The following is a 22,784-nucleotide window of genomic DNA, read 5'->3' on the forward strand; positions in this document are numbered from 1 at the left end:
GTACAGCCTCAGGGTGCTGGACTTGGGGTGAAACCCTCCATGCATGGTAAGGAGCTTTCTTGTCTTTATGTCAGTGGCTTCTATCTCCTCCTTTGGCCAGCCTATTACCCCAGCAGGGTACCTGATCACGGGCAGGGCGTAGGTGTTGACGGCCCGGATCTTGTTCTTACCGTTCAGCTGACTCCTCAGGACTTGCCTGACCCTCTGCAGGTACTTGGTGGTTGCAGCTTTCCTAGCGGCCTCTTCATGGTTCCCATTCGCCTGCGGGATCCCCAGGTACTTGTAACTGTCCTCTGTGTCTGCAATGTTGCCTTCTGGTAGCTCGATCCCCTCAGTTCTGACTACCTTCCCTCTCTTTGTTACCATCCGACTACACTTCTCCAGTCCGAATGACATTCCAATGTCATTGCTGTATATCCTGGTAGTTTGGATCAGTGAATCGATGTCTCGTTCACTCTTGGCATACAGCTTGATGTCATCCATGTACAGGAGGTGGCTGACAACCGCTCCATTCCGTAGTCGGTATCCGTAGCCAGTCTTGTTAATGATCTCACTGAGGGGGTTCAGGCCTATGCAGAACAGCAGTGGGGACAGAGCATCTCCTTGGTAGATCCCGCACTTGATGGTGACTTGTGCTATGGGCTTGGAGTTGGCCTCTAGTGTTGTACGCCACATCCCCATTGAGTTCCTGATGAAGGCTCTTAGGGTCCTGTTGATCTTGTACAATTCTAGGCATTCCAGTATCCAGCTGTGGGGCATTGAGTCATAGGCCTTCTTGTAATCAATCCAGGCAGTGCACAGGTTGGTCAGTCTGGTCTTGCAGTCTCGGCTGACTGTTCTGTCTACCAGTAGCTGGTGTTTTGCGCCTCTGGTATTCTTGCCAATCCCTTTCTGTGTCCCGCTCATGTATTGACCCATGTGCCTGTTCATCTTAGCCGATATGATGCCTGACAGGGGCTTCCATGTAGTACTGAGGCAGTACAGAGGGCCTTTCATAGTGTGTAACTTGAAGGCCCTGAGTACTTTCTCCCACACTGAAAACACTGGGATGATAACATTATTTGAACATTACCTAATAAGACTGATTCAGGACAGACAATTAGTTATGTTAAACTTTCCTAGCAGTCCTTCACAAACAGGGAACAGTCTGTCTATTCTCTCCATCTGTCAGCTGCTGCTGGCTCTTCCTCCTCCTCTTCCTCACACACTGCTGAGTTTGTCCTGGTGGATCATCAGGGGTGCAAAGCCTCACAGATGATGTGCAGCAGTGGGTCCCTCAGTCTGTCCTCACTCTGGACACTTGCAGTTGTCACACATGGAAATCAAATGTGTGATAAGCTGCAGGATTCAAACACGAGTGTAACTTATAAATACATGTTCATACTTTTATTCCACAATCAGAGAGAAAGAAACAGAGAGAGAGTGCAGGACAGACAGACAGGTGACAGTCTCAGGTGTACACACTGCTACAAAACAGCACAAGAGAAGGAGGATTTAGTGTTTGTGTTATTACGAGTGCTAAACAAGAAGAGTTCCAGATGGTCCAGTGGACACATGTGTGACTCCTGTGATTAAAGCATCTTTCTTTCAGCTTAACGAGTGAACCGTCAGCTCGTTCAAACACACGTTAAAGTCCGTTTGGCTCGACACCACCGAACAGAGGCAGCAGTATAACATAGCTAACATTAACAGTGCAGTGAATCCTGCTTGTGCCGTCATATTCAGGACTGCAAACCGAGCAGCATCACTGACTTTCAGCTTGTTGTGTTTGTGGATATATGACTGACTTTAATTATCCATAAAATCATCACATTCTCTGTAAGATTAAGGTCGACTATATATATATTTAGAAGTAGAGGCTTTAAAACCAAGTTACCGCTGAAAGTACAAACATCACTAATGTCACATAACTTTGCCGACATGTGGCCAACAGTAATGTTTTAATGTTCTTAAACATTCGCACATAAATAAGTGACATCATATTCAGTACTTACTTTTGACAGTTCACTCTTGCCGCTCCCTTCTGCCGTATTTTGCGGTAAAATTATCCCACACACCCACCGCTATGGATTGTGGGATATATGGGGCCCCGCAAGCGTGCACGGACCACGCTTGATATTGGGGAAATCGACGGCGCATTTGAAGTGCACTTTGAATTGGGACAGCCGTCGTCGCGTGGCGGTGACGTAATCGCACTTGAAATGCGTACTTCAAGCGTGCAGACCCTGAATTGGGACACAGCCCTTGATTGCATGCTGAGGTGGTGACCCCTAACTCTACCTACTCGAGTAAGTGTTTGGAAAAATGTACTTTTATTGCACTGTGTTCATTCAGTCATGAGCTGCTGTAACATGAATCGAATGGCTGAATTACTGCCTCAGCATGCAATCAGGTCCTATTCTCTCGCTAATGACCTGCTAACTGTATTCAGATGTGTTGCAGCAGGGACACATGGAACCGTTTCAGGACAGCGGCCCTCGAGGACTGGAGTTTGAGACCCCTGCTTTATGGGATGCAGAGGAGTCATCGGCCCTCTCTAATCCAAGAAACAAAACGATAAGATGGGGCTGTTCTTGGTGGTGGTGGGGTTCTCTCATGCCGGGCCTTTGTTAGGGAAGTAAACAAGTTCAGAGGTTTGGGAACCACCTGCAGACCAAAGGTCTGCTGACATATCCTAGAAAGCAGACAGGAAGGTGAACTAAGGGGACTCTTTTCAGACTGATGTTGAGCAACAGACAATGATCCTAGAAGCAGAGCTCCGGTCCTCCAGCCCTGGGTCGCCGTGGAGTCCTGAACTAAAAACAGGAAGCACGGATTCAATTTGGGATGGGTTCAGGAAAAGCTGGAGGAACTTTTCATGAATAAAAAACAGGAATTAGTTCCAGTAACTTTGCCGCCTTCCTGAGCTCATTTAAGGTGCGACCGAGCTGACGGAGGTGTTTCTATTCGGTTTTCGTAGCATCGTGGGGGACGAAGTTGTTGGCATTTGGCCTCGTAACGCCGAGAAGGCCGACGTTAACTGTGCCTGTGTTTCTCACGCTGGAGTCAACATGGTGACCGGAGATGACTTCGGGCTCATCAAGCTCTTCGACTTCCCCTGCGCTGAAAAATTTGTAAGTGAGCTCCAAAAATGAGAAATCCCTGAATGGTTCAGCTCACACTGAGCGCCACCTTCTGTCTTTATTTCCAGGCGAAGCACAAGCGTTACTTCGGCCACTCGGCTCACGTGACCAACATCCGCTTCTCCTGCGATGATAAATACGTGATCAGCGCCGGCGGCAGCGACTGCAGGTGAGGCCTGAATTACACCAAATCTGTGAGTGAAACCAGCCAAACGTGGGCAGAAAACTGACTGCAGAACAACTCAGACAGGAAACTGTGATGCTTTGCTTGTTTGTGGGTTTTTTTAATATGATCTAAATGAGACGTTTTAGGACCCCTGAGACGTAATTCTAATATTTCACAGAGAAAAAGGTTCAGGACCTTCAGGACCATACACTTCACACCTGAGCCTCAACTCTCGCGGCCCGGTACCAAACGACTCACGGACCGGTCCGAGGCCCGGGGGTTGGGGACCGCTGGCCTACACCTATTGCAGCATAACTAAGGGAGGATTCAGGGTCACCTGGTCCAGCCCTAACTATATGCTTTAGCAAAAAGGAAAGTTTGAATCTTAAAAGTAGAGAGAGTGTCTGTCTCCTGAATCCAAAATGTGATTTGCTCTGAAACCCTTCCAATAAGCCATTCGTCTGCAGATGATCTGTTAGCTGTTTGACACTCCTCTGAAAGGAAGGTTGGAGACTGGCTGGTTGTAACTGATTGCCGTCTGTCTCTGGTCTCCTCTCTGCAGCCTGTTTGTGTGGAAATGTCAGTGAGGTCTCTGCAGTCCTTGTTGGGTCCACGAGAGTCTCCTCCTCTTCTCCTCTGATGCTGCTCCCCCGACTCCTCAGTCTGAACTCTGACCCGAGTTCACCTCTTGCTGTACAGTTAATGTGAGGACGTGTTTCCCGCTGTTGTGGCGTGTCGCTGTGACCCGTGGACGGCGTGTAGCTGTGTCGTGTAGCCATGTCTGGTTTGTCGGGATGTGCCTTTCTCACAAACTCTGACCAAACATTTGATACAACTTTATTTATAACGGTGGTGCTATCAGACTGTCGTGGTGTCCTGTCAGAAGAAGAAGATGATGATGAAGATTAAAAAAAAGGAAAATGGATCTGTGTTTGATCCTAGTTATTAAAAAGTGAAAAAAGTAGAAAACAGTTTGTATGGAACTTCATTTAAAAAGTAAAAGAATTCTACCTCAAAACAGAACGAATAGAAATAAAGAAACTGTATTTAAGGTAGAAAATAAATATTTACATCCACATGGCGGCGCTGTCTTCTCTCTGCTGTTTGTCTGATAATAAAAAACCCCACTTTTCTTGGAACCCCACACAGAGGGATCAAAGGTCATCAGGACCTGTCAGGACCCTTGCTGCAGCATTTTGGATCAGCTGAAGACTTTTCAGGGAGTTTTTAGGACATCCTGATAATAAAGAATTACAGTAGTCCAGCCTGGAAGTAATAAATGCATGAACTAGTTTTTCAGCGTCACTCTGAGACAGGATATTTCTAATTTTAGAGATGTTGCACAAATGGAAGAAAGCAGTCTTACATATTTGTTTAATATGTGCGTTGAAGGACATGTCCTGGTCAAAAATGACTCCAAGGTTCCTCACAGCATTACTGGAGGCCAAGGTAATGCCATCCAGAGTAAGAATCTGCTTAGATACCATATTTCTAAGATTTTCAGGGCCGAGTACAATAATCTGAATAGCTGACTCAAAGCACACCAGGTGAGTTAGTCTTATTATAATAATGCAGACACAGGTGAGTCTACAGCTGTCCTGAACCGTCTCCATCCACCTGCCTGACCTGTGGAGGGCAGCAACACGCAAACCTAACAAGACAACAAAGTGCTTCCGGTGTGTGTGCTGGCTGTCATGGCGGCTCCCTGTCGCAGGTGTTGTTCACGATGAGCTGAGTGGACAGCGCGAAGAGAGAGAACGAGAACGACCGGAGGCGGATGTCGGGGTTGCTGTGGTGCCGTGACGCTCCCTTCTCTGACGCTCTGCTGCTGGGTTGAGTTGACTGTAGTTCCGACGTAGAGTCCTCCGGTCTTGACGTCAGGCAGAGCCAAACGTCACTCAGAAACGCTGCCAGGTAATGTTACGTGCACGAACTACACCTGAGGCTTTAGGTGAGCTGCTCGGTTCAGTTTTCACGTTCGGCTCTGATTAAACGTTTCTTCAATCAGTCTCTTCCTCTGCAGGCCGGAAGTTCAGCCGAGCTACACAAACTCTGCTGTTTAACAGCTGCTATTTTTTATGTTTTTCACGGATCGATGATTCTTCGTTATCGGTTTGAACTGTTAAGTCTCACTTTCAGTTTCGGACTTGTGTCAAGCCAGCCTCCAGTTTGTTTTCTGTTCCCCGTGTATTCAAAGTATTACGGGAATGGATGTGGAGACCAGATTTCAAAATAAAAGCCAACTTCGAGTGAATTAACAGATATGTTAAGAACATAATAACATATAATTTAGGCTTGTTTACAAACGTTAATGTTAGATCTACATGACACAACATTGTACCCTAGTAGCGCCCTGTCAATATCAAGGCCACCTTATTTTGGATTTCAAAGTAAAAGCCCTGTGAATTTTCATTTTTGAACTACTCTTAAAAGCAAAAGTCATATTTCCAAAGACTAGTTGCATTTTATATCAACACTATCCAACCACAGAAATTTGAAATTGCCCATATTTGACTTACTCTTCTAACAATTTCAAAATGCTCTAAAAAGAAAAATTCTTTTTTCCACAGGATAATTTCAATCTGTATTTACAGTATAAAGCCCCACAGTGATACCATGTCAATATCAAGTCAGTCTGATTTTACTTTCCAAAGTAATGGCCCATTGAAATTGCCCATATATGACTGACTTTTGTAACGATTTCGAAATGCTCTAAATAGAAAAAATCCTGTTTCCACAGGATAATTTCACCTTAGATCAACAGAATACAACATCACGATGTTACCATATCAATTTCAAGTCATTCTGATTTTACCTTCCAAACTAATGGCCAGTTGAAATTGCCCATTTAAAACCTAACTTTCAGTGGTTTCAGAATGCTCTAAAAATGAAAATTGCTGTTTCCACAGGATAATTCCACTTTAGATCAACAGTATCCAACCCCACAGTGATACCATATCAATATCAAATCAGTCTGAATTTGCCTTCCAAAAAAAAAGCCTTTTCAAATTGCCCATAGACGACCTACTCTTTTAATGATTTCGAAATGCTCTTAAATTGAAATTTGCTGTTTCCACAGGATGAATCCATGTTAGATCAAAAGTATCCAACCCCACTATGATACCATATCAATTTTGAGTCAGGCTGATTTTGCTTTCCAGTATAAAAGACTTTTCCCTACTTGAGGGAGTCGCTCAGACTATACGGGGTGCCGCAGGGAGCAGAATTGGGAGCTCCATCTATGGCCCACTTTGTGGAGAAGCTACTCCGGGAGAATCTCGCCATCACACCATCAACATCGTTACAAATTCAGAGAGCACACAGAGCGTTATCGTCACTCCCACCGGACGGCTCCCAACCCAGATCGATCCTGGTAAAATTCCTGTGCTTCACTGTCAAAGAAGAAGTGCTGAGGCTCGCTTGGCAAAAGAAAGGTTTTATGTGGAATTCCAGCAAGATCAACCTCGACCACGGCTATGAGGAAGGAGTATGCAGAGGCACGAAAGGTCCTAAAAGAGAAGAATCTACGGTTTAGGACCCTCTACCCAGCGCGCCTTAAGGTTTTCTTCGAAGAAGGAGCGAAAACCTACAACACGGTGGAGGAGGCAACTGCAGACCTGGCGAGTCGGGGCCTGCCGGTCAAGGTGATTACACCACCGGCAACCCCCAGAGAAAAACTACAAAGATGCCCGCTGTGGCGAGGAGTTAGTGGTCGGCGCCCGCGACAGAACCGAGGAGTTGTAGGATATAGAGAGAAGCTGCAAGTATACAGACGTGACAAGAACTAATTTAATGTTATGTATTTGTTATGGACAACATGGTGAATTATGGTTACTGTCGAGCTAAAATGGGTGGGGCTTCCCGTGCTGTGAGTGCCGTCACAGTGGAAGGCCCCCTAACTCAGGGAGTAATAAGGGGTTTCCCTTCAAGTTGTGAGGGTGTCAGTGGAAGTGTTCCACTGTCAGAAGCCAGCCTAGGAGCTTTTAAGCTTCAGTTATGTTCAAATATTTTCTGTTTATTCTTAACTTTTTTCACTTGTTACTGTTTTAGGAGGGGGTTGCCTGCTGCTATTGAGTTTATGTGCTGTGGTTACTTAATATATCTTTATGGGTAGTGAGTCAGTGAAAGTAATCTCTTTTAATGTTAACGGGGTCCTGAATGCGATTAAGATGAGTAAGATACTGTCCGAACTAAGGAAGGAGAAGGCCCAGATTGCACTACTTCAGGAGACACACATGAACCAAGCAGATCACTTGAGATTGAAAAGAAAGGGTTTTAAATATGTATTCTCTTCTTCCGTCAAGTCTAAACACAAGAGGGGTGTGGCTATACTCATCTCTGGTACACTTAACTATGAACATATCTCAGAACTCTGTGACGAGGAAGGCAGATTTGTTAGAATAACAGGAAGGATAGAGCGGTCTGAGATCACAATATTAAATGTTTATGCTCCCCCCGGGAGCGATTGGCTATTCTATAGGAATATGTTTGATTTAATGGTGGACTCTCGGGGGATAGTTGTCTGTGGGGGGGATTTTAACTTTAGGCTAGACCCTAAACTAGACTCCTCCTCGCCGACCAATCAGGTAACAGCACTTACTAGAAAAGTCAATTCCTATATGGTAGAGATGGGGATAATAGATGTATGGAGGGATCGCTACGCATCTACCAGAGATTTCACTCACTATTCTGGTTCATTTAAAGTGTATGCAAGGCTGGACTACTTTTTCATGTTTAAAGTTGATAGGTTTAGGCTCAGAGAATGTGACATATTAACGAGAGATCTATCTGACCACAGTCCTATCTCTCTATCTCTACAGGTGGCTAGGAAAAAACGTACCACACTGTGGAAATTTAATTTGCACTTGCTTAATGATCCTGCCATAGTTTCCAAATTAAAGGAAGACATTAAAGAATTTTTAGAAGTTAATGACACAGGAGAGGTATCTCCAACTATTCTTTGGGATACGCTCAAAGTGGTAATGAGAGGTAAATTAATTTCTATCGCCTCCCACTTAAAGAGAATCAAAGGGCAAAAATTAGTAGATCTACAGGCAAATTTAAAGTTGAAAGAACAGGAAGACATAAACACCGCAAATCCCACTGTAAAGCAGGATATCAGGAAAATACAGGGTGAAATTAATGATATTTACACCCAGGAGGCCCAAAATAACTTAATTTTTTGAGGCAGAAATACTATGAGATGGGAGGGAAATCTGCAAAATACCTGGCACATAAATTACGCAAACAACTAGAGGAAAGTACGATATACCAAATCAAGGACACCAAAACTAATATTCTGGAAACAAAATTAGAAAACATTCAGAAATGCTTTGAGACCTTTAGGGAACTGTACTCACAACCCAATGCTATGGAGGAGAATTGTATTGATGCCTTTCTTAGCTCTCTAGAATTACCTTCACTCCCTGTCTCTCAAAATGAGTATTTAATACATCCCATTTCAGTGGAAGAAATTAATGCAGCTCTTTCCAGATTAAAACCAGGTAAGGCAGTTGGGCCGGACGGGTTCAGTTCTCAGTGGTATCGCACCCTGAGGGCAGATTTAGTCCCCATATTGCTGAAGTCATTTAACTACATCCTACAGGAGGGAGAAATCTCACCCTCTTGGAGGGAGGCAACTATTTCAATTATCCCAAAAGAGGGGAAAGATAAATGAGAATGTGGAAACTATCGACCGATCAGTGTCCTTAACTTGGATTACAAATTATTTACCTCTATTCTTGCCCGTAGACTGGAGAAGCTGCTACCTGACCTCATTAATCTACATCAGACTGGTTTCATTCACCATAGACAAACAACATTAGGAGAATATTACACATCTCTACTCAAATACAAAAAAACAAAACTCAATCAATAATAGGAAGTCTAGATGCTGAGAAAGCCAGATGGGTATTTTTGTACAAGGTTCTGGGGAAGTTTGGCTTTCAAGACAAGTTTATTAGAGTAATCCAAGCTCTTTATGCTCGACCTTCAGCCCGTATTAAGGTAAACGGTGATCTCTCTAAGCCCTTTATTCTGGAACGTGGCTGTAGGCAGGGTTGTGCAATCTCACCACTTCTTTTCGATTTATTTATAGAAACATTAGGCCAATCGATTAGACAAAATCATAACATTAAGGGTATTGCATTGTCAGGAGTTGAACATAAAGTAGTAATGTTCGCCGATGATGCACTGGTCTGCCTGGGGGAGCCGGAGAGGTCGTTTAGTGAGTTGATGTCTACTTTAACTGATTTTGGGAAGTTATCTGGTTATAAGGTCAACATCTCAAAAACACAGGTGATGACCTTAAATTACACAGCTCCTGCAGCTTTACGTAGGAAATTTAAAGTAAATTGGGATAATGAGAAAATTAAGTACCTGAGAATATATCTGATCATGGACCTCTCAGGGCTCTTTCAGGCAAACTACGAGCCAATATCTGCAAGTATAAAAGCTGATTTGCACAGATGGAATCTGATCCCCTTTCTGAGTCTCAGCTCCCGGGTAACTGCAATCAAGATGAACATGCTCCCCAGACTGCTTTACCTTTTTAGAAACTTGCCAATAGAAGTGAGTGATTACCAATTTATTGAGTGGGACAAATGGATCTCCAGATTTATCTGGCAGGGCCGAAAGCCAAGGGTTAAATATGCCACCCTCCAGCTCCCCAAGGAAAAGGGAGGACTGGGTCTCCCCTGCCTCAGGAATTATTATTATGCCGCTCAAATAACCCCCCTCTTATATTTGTGCAACGAAACATACACAGCTAGGTGGAAGGAACTGGAGTCCAGCTTGTTGGTGCGACTCCCTCTACAAGCTGTAATGGCAGATAAGGGTTTAATGTGTCGGCTGGAAACCTTGGGGAACCCCTGGCTAACTGACACCCTCCAAGTTTGGCAGAGGGTAATCAACATTTGCGGGATACACAAAATGTTAAAAATTTTAGGTGGTTTGCTTTCGATTCAGATTTTATCCCAAATAGACACGACTCTAACTTTAAAGCATGGATATCCTATGGCCTTACGACATTCCTCGCTCTTACTCATAGAAATATTGTGCTCAGATTTGAAGCCCCGCGGGACAACCACTACTTGACAAAATACGACTTTCACAGATATCTACAGCTGAGATCATATATTGATCATGAATGCAAATTGTCTGACTTTAATGCTGCTGAGTCGCATTTTTTCCTCATCCTGAAAAATGCCACAACCATGATTCCTACTAAATCCATCTCCAAATTATACAAAGCTCTCTCTAGTGCCAGCGAGGATAATACTTTATACACTAAAGATAAATGGGAACGGGAATCAGGGATTGTTATTTCTGGGGGGGAATGGGAAAATGTTTGGCACTGTCAGTGGGCTACATCCAGTTCTATGAGCTGGAAGGAACATGGCTGGAAGAATATCATTAGGTATTTCAAGACACCATATCAGGAGAGATACAAAGGGGTTCATATGCAATGCTGGAGACAATGCGGCTCGACTGTTGCTAACCATTTTCATGTCTTTTGGGACTGTCCCAAATTAAAAAACTTCTGGATGGGTGTCCAGGCCTCCTTAAGTCCAGTCTTTAACGTTCAAATACCTTTAGATTTTAAGGTTTTGTACATGGGTCTGGTCCCTTTTCTGGAACGTAGGAGTGAGATTAAGTTGGCGCAATTACTCTTGATGGCAAATAAAAAAACAATTACCGGTACTAGAAGATGGTTGAGCCCAGTCCAGCCTACCCTGGATGACTGGTTTGGGATCATTCTAGAGATATTTAGGATGGAAAAATTGACATATCTGTTAAGAAATCAAAAGGCCAAATTCTACCAAATTTGGAACAATTGGATCCTATTCATTACCCCCACAAGAGCTGACTTCACTTGATCTCACTGTTACTTGTATTTTTGTAATCTGCTTATCTAATTTCTGACCATTGTTAATTCACTTTTTTTTTTAAATTTACTTAGATTACTATTATTTATTTATTTATTTATTTGTTCACCATGGCAGCAGCATGGGCATCCCCCCCAGTTCATGTTTATAGTTCCATATAATGTGTTCTATGTATCTCCTTCTGGAGAGCATGTGAGTAACTCTCCTAGTAACAGCCAGTGGAGGATAATATGCACCTGTTGATCACTGTGTTTATCATTTGCTCTCCTGGACTTAATCTAAAAACCTGGAAGGACTCTGTTCCCATGTTATTCATATACTGCTATGCAGATGGATTTTTCTTGTCCATTCCAAATAAAGATATAATAAAAAAATAAAAAATTTGTGGTCACACTAAAAAAGTCCAACGACACATTAAAAATAGGCACATACAATAGCAAATGATCCAAACAAAAATGGCAAAAGTCTCTTACCGACAGTATACCCACTCGCACCCGAGTGAATGAATTGCCTCTGGTTTTTCCACAGAAGAGCACTGACTTCACCCCACACACCCACTACCTCTTCACAGCTCTTTAGCCAATCACCTGGCAGAGAGCAACAAACTGCCAGGTGACACTTGTTACATCAGGATGTGTGCAGGTATATTACCTGCAGAGATTGTGGGCTGTGAGGCCGACAGAGAAGAACAGACACACTCCTGAGTGAAAGGATCGATGGCTGGTCTCAATGAGACCGCCTCCCGATGATGATGACGTTTTACCTGCAGATGTTTGCTCTCTCGCACGTTAGGCTCACCTGTCCCTGCCCAGCTATGAGTGTGATGTCTTTGGTGATGCGGGGTACCCGGCGGCTTGTGCACACAGACCCAGCTCTGTTCAGTAACTTCCTGTTTCCAGCCCTATTCTGCCGTGCCGGGAGCACCGACTCTCTCCTCACCTGCCAACCGAACAGGAAGTTCACCTTCAAACATGTGAGTTTCTTCCTCCTGATGATGTTCATTAACGAAGACACAGCAATACAGTTCCTTCGTCTGTACAAATAAAGTTTTAAGTGAAAAAAAATGAAGCATGTCATAATAAAGAATTTTTAAATGCAGGTCAAAGGTCAGAAGAAAGATCAGAAGACCCAGAAGGTCAAGCCCAAAGTGTATAAACAGGAAGTTGAGATCCGACAGGGGATGACGGCGGCTGCACTCGCTGAAGCCATGAACAAAGACTTCGGTAAGGATGATAGACAGTATACAGGTGGGCGGAGCTATTTGATGTTTCCCATTGGTCATTGAAGCTTCAAGATGACCGTTTGACCTTCGCCGTCTTGGTTCCCAAAAATGGACCAATGAGTTTACCACCACCTGGTGGCTGTTAGACAGAATGCCGGTTTAAGGCTTCTCCTTGTGCGCCTACTTTTCCGACCCTGGAGCGATGTCGATGTTGTAAACTGTTTGTGGCTGGAAGCTGTTTTAAATAAAGGTCTATTTGAATCTCAGATCACGTGCTGGAGGCTCTGCTGAACACGTCAGTGGATCTGGACTCTCTGGAAAAGGACACGGTTCTGGAGGAACGATGGATTAAAGAGGTGGTGACACGGTCAGGGATGAAGTTCAGATGGGCCAAACTGAGCACGAGCAGAGAGCAACCCAACAAGGATGCCTGCAGGAGGTGACAAGAAGTCTCTGATCACATTTATGTAACTGGTCTTAGTGGTTTGTAACAAAATAAAGTTCTCCATTACCTACAACCTTCACAGACCGCCTGCTGATCCCAACCTCCTGGTGCCCCGCCCCCCGGTGGTCACCATCATGGGTCACGTGGACCACGGTAAGACGACGCTGCTGGACAGCCTGAGGAAGAGCCAAATAGTCTCCACAGAGGCCGGAGGCATCACGCAGCACATCGGGGCTTTCCTGGGTAACAGCACGCTTTAAACTTTATTTAAACACACCCAACGACAGGAAACGGAACAAGCAAGATTTTTTTTTCTTTAAAAGACAAACTTTAAGAGCAAACAGAAGAAAATTTCATTGAATCATTCAAATCTGTTATCAGACTCTGCCAATCGATTATTGAATCTTGTTTTAATAAGCAGCGTTTTCAGGTTTGTGCTCGTTTACAGACAGTAAAGTTTTTCCTGAAGCTTCGTACCCACTCTTGGATATTTTCTTCCAGTTCAGCTGCCAACAGGTGAGAAGATCACCTTCCTCGACACTCCGGGGCACGCCGCCTTCTCCTCCATGAGAGCCCGTGGAGCCAACGCCACTGATATCGTCATTCTGGTGGTGGCAACTGATGATGGCGTCATGAACCAGACGGTGGAGTCCATCGAGCATGCCAGGAGAGCCAAAGGTGGGAGCTCCACCTGACAGTCACAGCCGAGGGCTCAGAACAAGGCTTCGCCCTGTTTCTACTGCTTTTGCTGCATTTCTCTTCATTTTGTTTTTATGCTCTTCTACTGCTGATTCTACTGTTCGTCTGTGTTTCAGTCCCCATGATCGTGGCGGTGAATAAGTGTGACAAGCCTCAGGCCGACCCTCAGAGGGTGAAGCAGGAGCTGCTCGCTCACGACGTTGTTTGCGAAGAGTTTGGGGGAGACGTTCAGGCGATTCACATCTCTGCTCTGAAGGTGAACTTATCAATAAATCCACAAACTTTTTTTAAAATCAAACAACACATTGCGTTGTTTCCCCACAATGCAATGCACAAAGAACATTCCTATTGATCAGTTAGTACAACAGAACAGATTAAAGGATAAAACAAGTGGATAAATTAAATAATGAAAGCAGTTAATATGCCTTCATTAAAATAGGAGATCAGTACAGTTGACCTGTTGTTGCTGTAAACTAATGATGTAATTGATGATGTTGTCAGGGTGATAACCTTCTGGCTCTGGCTGAGGCCACAGTAGCTTTGGCAGAGGTGTTGGAGCTAAAGGCGGAGGCTACCGGCCCCGTGGAGGGACTCGTCATCGAGAGCAGGACTGACAAAGGCAAAGGGTAAGTCCTTCAGAGTGCTAACTCTGGTTTACATGAAAGAGTCAAACGGACCCAGTGTGACCAGTTTGGTTTTCATAGCCCGGTCACGACAGCCATCGTCCAGCGGGGGACGCTAAAGAGAGGCTGCGTGCTGGTTGCTGGGAAATCCTGGGCTAAAGTTCGCTTCCTGTTTGATGAGAACGGCTGCGCTGTGAGGGAGGCGGGGCCGAGTACTGCGGTGGAGGTGGTTGGCTGGAAGGAGCTTCCGTCAGCTGGAGAGACCATCCTGGAGGTGGAGTCTGAGGTGAGTGGGATATAAACAGGCTCCGCCCAAATAAAATCACTTCACATAAAATAGAATAAATGTTTTATCAAACAATAAATCCGACAGATGTTCTGTGTTCATCTCACCGGATGCTTAGCATACAATAATGAAAAAAAATGAGAAATATTAAGTTTGCGTTAAATCTCCAGAACATTTGGGTGTGATGTTTGAGGACATCGGCGTTTTCTGCCCCCTCCTCAAACTTTGCTCTTCATTGGATTTTTTTGCTCTGGTTTTAAATTTTCTGTGAAATTTAAATAAAAATCCAGACTGCGGATTGTTGGTCGTTGACCATTTCCTGTCACTCCCTTCCACAATAAAAACTCCTCCTTTGGCTCCTGCAGCAGCGAGCGCGGGAGGTGGTGGAGTGGAGAAGTCACGATGAGGAGCAGCAGAAACTGCAGGAGGAGATGATCGCCATCGAGCAGAAGCAGAAGCTCCACCTGGAGGAGTACCGCAGGGAGAGGGAGGGGCTGTCCCACCTGAGCTGGAGACAGAGGAAGGTGGCGCTTTACCGGGCCAACAAGACCCGCTTCGCCACGAGGCCCAGCGAGAGGATGCAAAGCGACCAGCTCAGCCTGCCGCTCATCATCAAAGGTACACACTGAGCCAGCTTCAAACAGGCTCCGCCCACTGTGATGTCACTCTAACTGAACAACCGTCGACCCCAGGTGACGTAGATGGCTCAGTGGAGGCCATCCTGAACATCCTGGACAGCTATGACGCTCAGCAGCAGTGCGAGCTCGAGGTGGTCCATTTCGGCATAGGAGACATCTCTGAGAACGACGTCAACATGGCCGAAATGTTTGGAGGTACGAGGGAAGGACGCCATTCCAGATGTTTTTATTCATTTTGTGTGCAGCAGATTCTTCTGACCGCCAGCTGGTTTAGTGTGATTTCATGATGGGTTTAAAGCTGAGATCAGAGAACGCTTTCTTACAGAGTGTCTATGAATGCATCACAGGGTACCCAAGTTTAAAATAAATAGCAAATCTCCTGCTCCACCTTCAAACATCATTTGAGTGTGGACTGTCCTGACTGGCTGCATCTCACCTTCAGGCTCCATCTATGGCTTTAACGTGGCGGCGAGCCGTGGCATCGAGCAGCTGGCAGCGAGGAAAGGCATCCCGCTGCGCCTGCACAGCGTCATCTACAAGCTGGTAGATCAGCTGAAGGAGGAGCTCAGCAGCAAACTGCCACCGCTCGTCTCTGAGAACATCACAGGTGAGTCGGCACCACACGGTCACGTGACCACAACTGAGCTCAGGTGGAGCTGAGGGGTATCAGTGAGGTGAAAGTCAGCGTTTTGTCCCTGCTAAATCACCATGGTAACAGGCAGGATCAGCTGAAATTTTAATCTTAATTTTACCGCCTTATGGCCATCAGGGGTCCGTTCTTCGTACCTCGCTTACTACATCCAAGATCAAATGACACATCCAAGATCAAATCATCGCGCTAACTTTGAGCTCGCTAATCCGGTTCTCCGAACACACCTGTTGTTGACGATTAGTATAGCTGGATGAAGTAATGTGAGATCACTGGGTGGCTTAAAAGGGGCTACGCATCGATAGTAGAAACATTGATCGGCAACCCTGTGATTGGTCGGCGAAGATGTCGAAGGAGCGCGCGCAGTATTTTACGGCAGCAGACCAAGAACTCTTGATTGAGGGATATCAGGAGTTTCAGAGTTTAATTAAAACGCAGGGGAACACTGCAAAGGCTGCAAAAGCAAGGAGAGAGGGCTGGCAGAAAGTTGCTGACAAATTAAACTCGTAAGTAATTTATTATATTATATTACATTATATCCTCTTTCACATTAGAGCCACAACAGGACCCACTAGAACATGGGAACAAGTAAAAGTGAAATATAAGAATATTTATCACTTATATTGCTTTTAGTCTCTTGAAAAGAGACCCTGGAATAATCTGTTTGTTTGTTTATAACGGCAACCAAGAAAAGGGCAGAGCAAATAAAGACAGGTGGTGGTCCTGCACCCCCTCGTCACACCCCTTTTTGTACTGTGACATTTATTGACATTGTGGGTTTTTTTGTGTGTAGTTTGACATAACACTCCATCACTTTTACCTGTTCCCATGCAAGGGGTGACTGAAGCATGCACAGTAAGTCGGGAGATATATATCTAGATAGAGATATCTATATAGAGATATCTATATAGATAGATCTCTCTCTCTCTCTCTCTCTCTATCTCTAATAATACCCTGACGGGAGAATCGATATCTCTCTATGAGCACACCGTCGCGCTGAGCTAAAGGATCCTGTCTATCCCGCAATATCCGCTAAATTCTGTAAACTCTCCTTATCAATCTTGCACCTTCCTTGCTCGCGTACAAACGGACAGGACATGGCTGCGACAGACTTCCCAAATCCACCTTCGCTTTTATAGCCGTGGTCTCTCATCTTGATTACATAAGTAATTTACTATTACTACTCTAAAATATGAATTACATCTGAAATAATCAAATACATGACATAGAATGATTAATAGTACATTTCCCTTTTTTTAGGAAATGACCTGTATGTATCTGTATGAAATCAATAAAAGAATCAAATACATTATCTTTAGTTACATTGATAATATTTATTTATGGACAAACAGTGGAGAAATATCGCTGTTGCCTTCGTATAAATGAAGCGGACATACCTGAGTGGCCGCGATCTAATCCTGTTTACATAAAGTAAACCTGCTCCCGAGCAGGTTTACGCTTACGGATCTGTTGCTATGACAGCAAGTCCCGGATGAGCTTCGGAGAACCGAACGATCCAAGATCACGCGAAATCGTCAACAATCAAATCCAGCTAACTTACTTAGCGAGGTACGAAGAACGGGCCCCAGGTAAACACGTTTCTGCGTCTCCGTCTCAGACGATTTTACCGTTTTTGTTTTTTTTTTAAATCATCATCTGATTGAAGCACGTGATGCTCACAGAGGTCATTTAATGAGGAAAACAGAAACAATGTGAGCACGCTCAGAGCGTGAAGCAGAGACAGTGTGGATATGTTAATTTTGTCTCTAGCCACACCCCCTTAGATCACATGTCAGAGGAAGATGAACCTGTGATATCAGTCGCACATAACCTGTCCCCCCCGGTGCAGGTGAGGCGTCGGTCGTCGCCATGTTTGACGTCACCGTGGGAAAGAAGAAGGTTCCCGTGGCTGGCTGTCGGGTTCAGAAAGGTCAGCTGGACCGACGGTTCAGGTTCAGGTTGATCCGAGGCCGGGACACAGTGTGGGAGGGTGAGTGAGACCAGCGCTGGGGTCAAGGAGCAGGACCGGACCCTGTTGTTCTAACGTTCTCCTGATGTTCCCGTAGGTTCTCTGGCAGCACTGAAGCACCACAAAGATGACGTGCAGACGGTGAGGGCGGGCATGGAGTGCGGCCTATCAGCTGACGACGACGTCGACTTCAGAGCCGGTGATGTCATCGTGTGCTTTGAGGAGGTGGAGGCCCCACAGGTCACTTCCTGGGACCCCGGCTTCTGAACTCCCATCATGCACTGCAGCACAGCACTTCTATCACAGACTGTCAGACACAGACGGACACCTGATGTTTAGTTTCAGACGTTTATTGAAAGCTGAACAGGAAGTGGTTAAATTCAAACTGAAACACAGATGTGTGTCAACATCCTGCTTTCTGACTGGACAGAGCCTCTAATAAAATATACATGTGATTGTCTGAACCAATCAGAAAGCTCATTTCACATCAGGAAAGAGTCTAAATATCCTCCGTGATTAATATTCTCGCACTCAGAGGAACGCTGAACACTCTGCTTTCAGCGTTCCACCTCATTTCTTCTTCTTGGGCTTTGTTGGTTTGGCGAGCAGCAGCGGGTCGATCTGATCTGCGCTCAGTCCTCTGATGGCAAAGAGTCGGGCAGCACGCTCCGACAGCGTTCCCCCACACTTCAACCCACGAGACATCAGTTCTTTTTTCAAGACGTCCAAACCCAGAGACTCCAGCTGCTTGACAGACGACGCCGAGAGCAAATCCAGCTGCTGAAAAACAACAAGAGTTAATGATTGCAACATTTGACTACTCGAACACGCGCTGCAGTGGTTTGTATCATATCTATCTAATAGACTCCAATTTGTACATGTAAATGGAGAGTCCTCTTCACACACTAAGGTCAATTATGGAGTTCCACAGGGTTCAGTGCTAGGACCAATTCTATTTACATTATACATGCTTCCCTTAGGCAGCATCATTAGAAGACATAGCATACATTTTCACTGCTATGCAGATGACACGCAGCTCTATCTATCCATGAAGCCAGGTAACACACACCAATTAGTTAAACTGCAGGAATGTCTTAAAGACATAAAGACCTGGATGGCCGCTAACTTTCTGCTTCTTAATTCAGATCAAACTGAGGTTATTGTACTCGGCCCTGAAAATCTTAGAAATATGGTATCTAAGCAGATTCTTACTCTGGATGGCATTACCTTGGCCTCCAGTAACACTGTGAGGAACCTTGGAGTCATTTTTGACCAGGACATGTCCTTCAACGCACATATTAAACAAATATGTAAGACTGGATAAACTGAAGGTTTTTATGGAGTTTCTAATTTTGGAGCTAAATGGAAAAAAGCAAAATGCTGCAGCAACATGAAACCTCCACAGCTCAGTGATGACATAATTCAGACTTTAAAATTAACCTTAAACGTCTCATCAGAAACTTTAATCCTGAAAATTTCAGACTTTATTCATCAGGTACACACCTGGTCCTCTGAGCGCATCTCAGTCTGGTCCCTGAAGGTTTCCTCAGGGTCCCGGTCCTCTGAGCGCATCTCAGTCTGGTCCCTGGAGGTTTCCTCAGGGTCCCGGTCCTCTGACGGTGTCTCAGTCTGGTCCCTGGAGGTTTCCTCAGGTTCCCGGTCCTCTGAGCGCATCTCAGTCTGGTCCCTGGAGGTTTCCTCAGGGTCCCGGTCCTCTGACGGTGTCTCAGTCTGGTCCCTGGAGGTTTCCTCAGGTTCCCGGTCCTCTGATGGTGTCCCAGTCTGGTCTCTGGAGGTCTCCTTGGGGATCTGTGCGGTTCTGGTGCTTCCACTGTTTGAGAATGAAAGAAGACCCTTTCAGACATAGTTAAATGACGGTGGATCTGGTCCCTGGCGCTCTCTGGTCTTTACCTGCTACCCTCCTCAGACTCTGCCGCCTCTCTTCGTGTTGTCATGGTAGCAATGGCAGCAGCAGTTTCACAGCTGGATGTGGATGGAGCTTCGTCATCATCTGAGCTCATCAGCTCGTCCATCTCCTCCAGCCCCGTCCTGTGAGCACAAGCATGATCAGTCAGTTTCACTCTGAACCTTCTCAGCTTCCCACATTTTGTTGCTAGGTAACAGACGATGCAGTTTCAACCAAATACAGCCGACAGAAGCTCACGTAAACGGATGCTGACCATCAGAGACGAGCTCTGAGTGCTTCAGCTGAACTCAGAACACCATGAATCTGTGCTGGTGATCGGTGAGGTCACTGGAGCTGCTGATAAAAGACGCTGTGATGCCAGGAATCCTGTTGACATCAAAGTGCCCGCTGTGTTGATGGATTCACCAGAAATCACTGACACCCCACTTAACTGTTTTTCACTGAGTGTGACCTCAGAGGATTCAACTGTTTTCATTGGTTGGGTTTCAGCCAATCAGAACCTCCCTGGCTGCTGACCTCATGTTTTTATTTGTCGGGGTCTGATGTTGTTCGCACAGCGAATGACCTGATGACCTGCCGTCTCAGCAAGGACAATAATCGAGAATAATTCGCCTTTCAACCTTGCGGTAGCTCAGAGAGCCGCTTACGGCGTGCTTCTCGTTTCCTGTCTGAGTGATCGCGTAACAGCTGCCATGTTTAACTCTTCCTGTCATTAAAGACTCACCAGAAGCACCCTCCTCCTCCTCCTCCTGCCGTCTTCGTCTTCTTCTTCGCAGGCTGCTCGCTCTGATCAGAGTTCAGCCTCTTGGCGCCGCACATGTCGTCCACCTTCACCTGGCTGCTGGAGGAAGCCTGCAGACCTGCAACAGGAAACACACCTGGCGTCAAACACGTGCAACCTAGCGCTCTCAACATGCGAGCTGGGCAGCGCGGCCAACCTTTGAGCACCGAGTCCTCAAGTCGCTCGGACAGGTCGTGGCACTGCTGCTGGTACTGTGCGTCAGTGAACTGGTGTTTGGGCTCATTGAGCTTCCTCTGCAAGCGCTCCAGACGCCGCTGCTCCTTCTCTGCCTCGCGCTCCGCTTGCTTCTTCAGCCAGTCTGCCATCCTGCCGCACCACAGAAGAACAGACATGTCACTGCAGTGAGCACCGGCCGCTCACAATCAGACTCTACCCACAAACTGCAGGAGGAAGTGACCTCGACGGTGGGATAGATGGTTGTTTGACAGGTGAGCTGCGGTCACAAAATTGAAGACCTTGCCCAATATCACAGCGCTTTGAGCTTACAGCGGCAGCTGCTGCAGAGCAGATGTTTGAGATGAATCATCATCAATAATTAACTTGAATATTTTTCATCAACTGTAGAAAATTCACCTTTCTGAGTTTTTCTGGTGTTTTAAAGCTTGTTTTTAGACACTTGAAATTTAAGTGCGCTCACCTGGACAACACCTTGGACCCTGCTGTATAAATAAAGTTCAAAGCGTTTCTGTTCCCATCATGTTTTATGTACAGCCATCAAATCTGTTAAACTGGTTCCAAACATCTCAATATGTTTACTGCCAACGTGACAGCAAACCAGAGCAGGAAGCAGGGGGCGGAGCAAAGCGTGACAGGAGTGGTGTTTGCACAAGTGTCTCCACACAGAGCTCGGGAAAACTAAAACATCGTGCAAACAGACGTTATTGAGCCTTCTGGCTGAACGCTGCCCCCTGCTGGTGAGACTTTCATTACATTTAGCACAGATTTTACTGGAAGACCTTTAAAGACTACAGAGTAATGACACTTCCTGTCTGATCTAAATCACAGCTAAACATTTCAGCTCCTGTGTGTTTGTCTCACTCTTTCTCATGGTTGACGTCTCTTAGTCTCCGCCCACTGAGGTCCCTGCAGGCCTCTCGATTGGTCGTCTTTTCAATCTGAGCGCCGAGCGCGCGCAGCATCGAGCCAAACCCTAAAACACACATTTCACAAGTTTCCTTCAGCTCTTCTGCAACAGGAAAACTGGAAGCTACTTCCCGTTTACTGACCTCCTTTCCCTCCAACGAGGCGGAGCTCCAGATGATAGACGGCTCCATGCTCCAGAGGATCGTCCAGGTGTGCCCGGCGCCCATCTCTGGTGACGTAGAAATCCTGGAAACACGAAAACTCGCTGAGATAATGTTTCTGAGATGAACCCTTCGATCATCTTCACATCCCCTGAAGCTGCGACCTGAATCTCCCACAAACACACCTCCAGTTTATTTCATCTGGAATAAATCTAAATAAATAATTTAATGAATAAAAGCTGGCAGGAAGTACGTCGTAACAGGGCTGATCCTGAGGCTCTGATTTTACGGATTTAAGTCAAAGTGATTAACCCTTTCATGCATGAATTATGACAACCTCAATCAGGATTTTTATTCATCTTTAGGAATGAAAAAAATATTTTTGAACTTCATTTTTTTAAACGTACTTTTCAAAGAGGTTTCTACATGTCCACTTAAGTGGACAACATTTTAACTTAAGAATTTGATAAACTAATAAATAATATACACCGTGTGTATTGTTTATGTGCAAGTACACCATCAACACTGACACAAATACAAGAAAACGGCCTTTGAATAGCTGTTCACTGTAGTGACCACTCTTCGTGAAAGGGTTAAACTCGTGATTGCTTCAGCCTCCTCTGGATATAACCTGAGTTTACTGTCAGGTGCTGACCTCTTTTGGGACAGGTTAATGCAGAGTTTAGCCTTATAGCTAAAGGTTGATTCTGTTCACCTGGACGTAGCGGTTTCAGTGGGAGGAACGTTTCGTCACTTATCCAGGTGACTTCTTCACATGAGTGACGCTACGTCCAGATGAGCGGGATGTACTTACCTGGATGATTAAGCATGCATCAAAACACTTTATATGCTAACGTTAGCCTAGCTGCTAACACTGATACCCGGAGTGCATTTAAACCTCCTAACCCGGGCTAACTCACGCTAACCCTGGTTATCCCGGATAATCCGTCTCAGTCTCACCTCCGGAAGCGGCACGAGCCGGTCCAGGACGTGCCTGACCACAGAACCGACCGGAAACACGCAGGTAGAACCTCTGCGGCCCAAAGCGCTCACCGACACCTCCATGTTGCACAACGCTCATGCGCAGCTCCTCCGCTTCTGTTGGG

At 45.5% G+C, this 22,784-nt stretch overlaps 3 protein-coding genes across 12 annotated transcripts in view; 2 read left to right on the forward strand and 1 right to left on the reverse strand.

Moving 5' to 3' along the window:
• Positions 1-4,371, forward strand: part of LOC116317734 (echinoderm microtubule-associated protein-like 6) — a 28,873-nt gene extending 24,502 nt beyond the window's left edge. For 8 of the 9 annotated variants that reach the window (XM_031736595.2, XM_039613670.1, XM_031736601.2 and 5 more), the window contains 3 exons: positions 2,960-3,113; positions 3,191-3,291; positions 3,851-4,371. In XM_031736595.2, coding sequence (XP_031592455.1) covers positions 2,960-3,113; positions 3,191-3,291; positions 3,851-3,875 — 280 coding nt within the window. In that variant the 3' untranslated portion in view covers positions 3,876-4,371. Of the gene's footprint in view, positions 1-2,959; positions 3,114-3,190; positions 3,292-3,850 lie in introns of those variants that run through there. The other variant, XM_039613671.1, reaches the window with a different exon arrangement.
• Positions 4,372-4,933: 562 nt separating this feature from the next.
• mtif2 (mitochondrial translational initiation factor 2) lies at positions 4,934-18,169 on the forward strand. Its single transcript, XM_039613570.1, has 14 exons — positions 4,934-5,202; positions 11,967-12,147; positions 12,274-12,397; positions 12,664-12,835; positions 12,924-13,084; positions 13,343-13,519; positions 13,657-13,796; positions 14,042-14,166; positions 14,245-14,449; positions 14,815-15,067; positions 15,142-15,282; positions 15,530-15,694; positions 17,586-17,726; positions 17,803-18,169. The coding sequence occupies exons 2-14, from the start codon at positions 11,989-11,991 to the stop codon at positions 17,970-17,972; spliced, it is 2,133 nt and encodes a 710-aa protein (XP_039469504.1). The 5' UTR covers positions 4,934-5,202; positions 11,967-11,988; the 3' UTR covers positions 17,973-18,169.
• Positions 18,040-22,774, reverse strand: sde2 (SDE2 telomere maintenance homolog (S. pombe)). 2 transcript variants are annotated; one of them, XM_039613571.1, is made up of 8 exons: positions 22,639-22,774; positions 21,661-21,763; positions 21,473-21,584; positions 20,571-20,740; positions 20,357-20,492; positions 19,617-19,754; positions 19,209-19,536; positions 18,040-18,482 (listed from the first exon to the last, which is right to left on the reverse strand). In XM_039613571.1, the coding sequence occupies exons 1-8, from the start codon at positions 22,741-22,743 to the stop codon at positions 18,276-18,278; spliced, it is 1,299 nt and encodes a 432-aa protein (XP_039469505.1). In that variant the 5' UTR covers positions 22,744-22,774; the 3' UTR covers positions 18,040-18,275. The 2 variants fall into 2 exon arrangements, with proteins under 2 accessions (XP_039469505.1, XP_031592444.2); XM_031736584.2 differs by having other exon boundaries at positions 18,040-18,485.
• Positions 22,775-22,784: the final 10 nt, after the last annotated feature.

The sequence above is a fragment of the Oreochromis aureus genome, linkage group 6 (assembly GCF_013358895.1).
Source record: "Oreochromis aureus strain Israel breed Guangdong linkage group 6, ZZ_aureus, whole genome shotgun sequence".
Classification (NCBI taxonomy): domain Eukaryota; kingdom Metazoa; phylum Chordata; class Actinopteri; order Cichliformes; family Cichlidae; genus Oreochromis; species Oreochromis aureus.